The sequence below is a fragment of the Trichechus manatus genome, unplaced genomic scaffold (assembly GCF_000243295.1).
Source record: "Trichechus manatus latirostris isolate Lorelei unplaced genomic scaffold, TriManLat1.0 scaffold00207, whole genome shotgun sequence".
Taxonomy (NCBI): Eukaryota; Metazoa; Chordata; class Mammalia; order Sirenia; family Trichechidae; genus Trichechus; species Trichechus manatus.
Genome location: NW_004444143.1, coordinates 3,747,478 through 3,752,248, shown reverse-complemented (window position 1 = coordinate 3,752,248; position 4,771 = coordinate 3,747,478). Strand labels below are relative to the sequence as shown.

At 58.6% G+C, this 4,771-nt stretch overlaps 1 protein-coding gene across 1 annotated transcript; it reads right to left on the bottom strand.

Moving 5' to 3' along the window:
• On the bottom strand, nt 1-2,853 carry NCCRP1 (NCCRP1, F-box associated domain containing). Its single transcript, XM_004388214.1, has 6 exons — nt 2,559-2,853; nt 2,002-2,064; nt 1,862-1,913; nt 1,006-1,101; nt 241-379; nt 1-141 (listed from the first exon to the last, which is right to left on the bottom strand). Exons 1-6 carry the CDS (start codon nt 2,851-2,853, stop codon nt 1-3), a joined length of 786 nt encoding a protein of 261 aa, XP_004388271.1.
• Nucleotides 2,854-4,771: the final 1,918 nt, after the last annotated feature.

Genomic DNA, 4,771 nt, shown 5'->3' with positions numbered 1-4,771 from the left:
TCACTCCCTGAGCTGTACAGACACGGAGGAGTCAGTCACCCTTGTCCTCCGCAGCCCACCAGCCTCCAGCTGGTTCTTGGTCTTGTGCATGAAGTGCACGAAGCGCACTCCGGGGCCGTACTGGCGGAATACGTGGGACACCTGTGGCACCCCAAGGGTTAGGAAGAAGTTCCTTATTAAGGACCCACGAACCCCACTTTCCTTCCTCTTCCCTCCGTGAACACACAGCTGGGGTCTCACCTGGACCCAGCGCCCGGGGGGGCCTGTCCCAGGGGTCCGGGGGGCCACGTGGTACTGCGCTATAACAGCGCGTCGGTCAGCAGCCAGCAGCCAGACATGCAGCTCATAGACACACGAGTCCAGACGACTGTCTTCATACCTGGGGGTGGGGCCTAGGTCTTCAGCTGCCACACCGCAGGCGCAGCGTCCCCGCCCCAAGCCCTGACCACATTAGCCATTCCACACACACTCACGGCACCCACTCTGTGCACAGCCCTGGGCTGGCAACCAAGACAGCCCCACGTCCTGCCCTCATGGGCTTATACTACAGTGGAGAAGGAAGACGTGTCACCAAAGACTGACAGCAAGGCTGGGATTGGGAGGTGCAGGCGGAGGCGTCGGGGCCAGGGCAGGGGAGGTGCAGGGAGGCAGAGGGGTCGGGGCCTGGGGCGGGGAGGCACGAGCACTGGAGCGCAGCGTCTGACCCAACTGGTGGTGGTGGTGGCGAGTGATCAGGGAAGGCATCTGGAGGAGGCATGTGTACCTGACTCCTGAAGGATAAGGAGAAACTAGCTTCAAGAACAGAGGGGACAGGCAGCCGAGAAAGAAGGAACAGCCTTGGCAAAGTCTCAAAGATATAAGCAGCTTGCACGTTTCAAGAACTAAAAGACTCTAAGAGAAGAAGCCAGAGAGGTGGGCAGGGCCGGATCGTGCAGGACCAGGAGCTCAGACCAGAGGGGAGGCTGGGCGAGGTTGGGGCTGGGGGCGGCCTGTGTGGGGCCATACCAGTCCATGACAGTGATGTCCGGCTGCTTGTTATCCAGCAGCTCCTCCCACAGGCCCTCAGCCAGCAGGTCCACGCACTGCTGCTTCGCCGTCCAGCTGTGAAAAGAGCAGGCCGAGAGGGGGGGCGCCAGGACCCGCTGGAGCCCCGGCCCAGGGAGCAGGAACCCCCACCGTAATAATATCAGTGGCACCACATATGGGGTGCTGACCGCTCCCCAGGAATTTTCCAGTCTCAGTTCCCATGAGTCCCCGGAGGATGCGTTCTGAACCCATTCTGCAGATGAGAAAACCGAGGCTCAAGGTGGGAAGTGGCTTGCCCAAGGTCAAGCAGCAAGGAAGTGGCACGGCTGGGATCTAACCCCGGTGTGCATGACCGAGCCACGCAGTTGCGCCATCTGCCACTGTGCAGAAAGTGGGCTCTGTTTAATGGTGGCCTGGGGCGACTCTTCCTCTCCTAGGAAAAGGGGCGGAGAGTAATAATAATAGGTGCCATTTATTGAGCATCTACTATGTGCTAAAACCCCATGTGTGTCAGTAAAACTGTGCTTCATAGTTTTCAGTGGTAGATTTTTTGGAGGTAGATCACCAGGGCTTTCTTCCAAGGTGCCTCTGGGGGGACTCGAACCTCCAGCCTTTCCGTTGGCAGCTGAGTTCGTTAACCATTTGCACCTGCACCACACAGGGAGCTAGACCCTATGCTGAGTGTTTTACGAGCATGCCCTCCTGTCACCAACCCTGTTTAAACCGATCCGGAAACTGAGACCCAGAGAGGCAAGGCCAGGTTCTCCAGGTCCCACAGCAAGGAAGGCTGAAGCCGGGATTCAAACCCAGGTCACACGGGGCGCTGGCGACTCACCTGCGGTGCTGCTGGAGCTTTTCTGTGCTAATCACCCACCCGCTGAAATTGCCTGGCAGGAGGAGGAGCAAAGCGTTAGAACATGCCCATTCTAGGCAACGACCACCCCTCCCCTCAGCGCCCCCTCACCCAGCACTCACCGAGACTCTCCAGGGGTTGCTGGGTGGGGCCGGTACTGGGTGCTGGCTCATAAATGTTGATACCTGAAATGCGGGTGACTGGCCTCAGGTTTGGCGAGGTTCCCACCCCCCCCCCCACCCCCCCACACATCCCCACCATTCCCTCCCCCTAGTGCCCGGCCCGCAGGGCCAGACTAGGCTGGCAGAGATGAATGAGTCAGGCGCCCCTTCCAGAGAGCGCCCTGAGAATGTCAGGGTGGGAGGTGGGAGGGATGGGAGATAGGGTGAGGGATGGGGAGGGGCTATTGAGAGACAGAGGGACAAAGAGGTCCCAAGAGAAAGAGATAGAGAAGCATAGGCACAGAGAGAGAGAAATGGAGACAGAGAAAGAAAGATACAGAGAAACAGGGTTAACAGGGAGAGAAAGGCGCAATGACAGAAAAACAGACGGGTGGAAAGAAATAGAGAGGGACAAGGAGACAGGGGCAGGGTGGAGAGAGAGACGTGGAAGCACGGAGGTGGACAGATGAAGAGACAGACGGTCTGGGTCAGCCGCCGGCGGGGGCCAGGCCGCGCACCTTCGGGGTTGGGCGAGCGCAGCAGGTTGCGGTAGAGCGGCCGGTGCAGGAAGATCAGCCTCCAGCTGAGGCCCGCCGGCAGCTGCAGGCTCCCGCCCTGCGGCCCCCACTCCTTCAGCAGCAGCTGCCGCGCGTGCGCCTCGGACGGCTGCTCCGGCTCCGGGGACGCGCGGGGCTCCGGGGCGGCGGGCGACGGCAGCGGCGAGGGGAGTGAGGGCGGCGAGGGCGGCTCCGGGGGGCTCCCGTCTGCCTCCGTCCCGCTACTGAGCGTGTGTCCCTCTGCAACCTCCGCCATCGGTCGGGTCTGGGCGACTGTCCCCGGCTCCTCAGGGTTTGGGGTTAAGGGAGGGGGCGGGAGGAGGCGGGGAACCCGAGCAGGTGTTTAAAAAAGGGGCTTGTTAGGGGAAGGATCCCGGCCTTCAGTCGCTCCTCCCTCAGACCTGGGAGTCCGGCCCCCAGCCCCCTCCTCCCTCAGAGGTCATGAGGAGTTTGGAGTGAGGGCTGGGGAGATGGTGGAGTAGGAGGTGGGGTGCAGAGGAAGTGAGCGGTGGAGGAACCTGTAGGGCCAGATTCCCGCAGCCACTTCCCACACGTGACCACAACCCACACCCCGGTAATCACAGGCACAGAACCCCACAGGCTGTCAGCAACAACAACCACAGTGAGTGTGTTCTGCCTGCCAGACGCTGTTCTAAGTGCTTGTAAGTTAATTAAATTCATCCTTCTAGAAACGGCAAGGAGGTGGTGGTTATGTGCCCTCCAGTGGGTTTGACTCCCACTCATAACGACCCTAGAGGACAGAGGAGAACTGCCCCATACGGGTTCCAAGGAGCGGCTGGTGGATTCGAACTAGGAACTTTTTGCTTAGCAGCCAAACGCTTAACCACTGAGCCACCAGGGCTCCGGCAGTGAGGTAGGTACTAATATTGTTGGCGTTTTATAGATAAAAGAAAGATACCAGCAAACGTGTGTGGAGCTGTGTACTGCACCGATGCTCTAACACCCGTCTCACCCACAGGCAACCCTGTGAGGGGTGCTGTGTTATCGCCATTTTACAGGTGGAGAGACAGAGCCCACCATCACAGATAACCCCACATGCTTCCGCAGGTGCTCCCTGCCCCAGATTCCCGAGACACAGAAAGACAGGCTCCAGAAGCTCACAGACACTCGGGAGTAGAACCTACGCCTGAATGACGATGTTCGGGTCACCGACCTCATGGAATGCGGGCCAGACATTGCCAATCTGAATTCCTTGGGTGGGGCAATTAAGTTAATCTCCACACCCACCCTCGGAAGTAGATTTGCCCGTTTTGCAGATGAGGAAACGGAGGCACAGAGAGGTCTAGTAATTCACCCAAGGTTGCACAGCTGGTAGCTGGCAAGTTGGACACACCGATCAAACCCAAAACCTGTTGCTGGCAAGTCGATTCTGACTCATAGACACCCACCTGTTGCCATCAAGTCCCCACTCACAGCAACCTTCTAGGAGAGAGCAGAACTACCCACAGGGTTTCTAAGGAGCAGCTGGTGGATTCCAACTGTCAACCTTTTGGTTAGCAGCCTGAGCTCTTAACCACTGTGCCACCAGGGCTCCATAGACACCATTCCCCCGCCCCCACCCCCCAAAAAAACCAAATCCGTTGCCGTTGAGTTGATTCCGACTCATAGCAGCCCTGTAGGACAGAGTAGAACTGTCTCGTAGAGTTTCCAAGGGGCGGCTGGTGGATTCAAACTGCCGACGTTTTGTTCACAGCCGTAGTACCTAACCGCTGCACCACCAGGGCTTCCATAGACACTGACACAGTCTTAAATCAGATACACAGGGACAGAGATTTAGTCACCCCCAGGGAGAAATACAGAAACAGACAGGCAAGCAAATGCTTGCATTTATTGTCCACTGTGTTAACTCATTTAACCGCTCTACAGCCCTACCCTGTGGGAACTGGTAATAGTATCCCTGTTTACAGATGAGGCAACTGAGGCAAGAGAGCTGAAGTGAATTAGCCAGGGCCCTGGGGGCGGGAGGAATCCATGGGCGTGACAAACCCACTAAGGTACCAGAGACGCTAGCGCCCCCGAACCTGGAAGTCCCCAGGAGGCTCCCAAACGCTCGCAGAGCCCCGGACACGCGTACAATCGGAAACACGGCCCCGGCCACGCAAGCACACAATCCCACCGCCTTGTCCCGGCCACCCACCCAGCCTGCCTCGTCC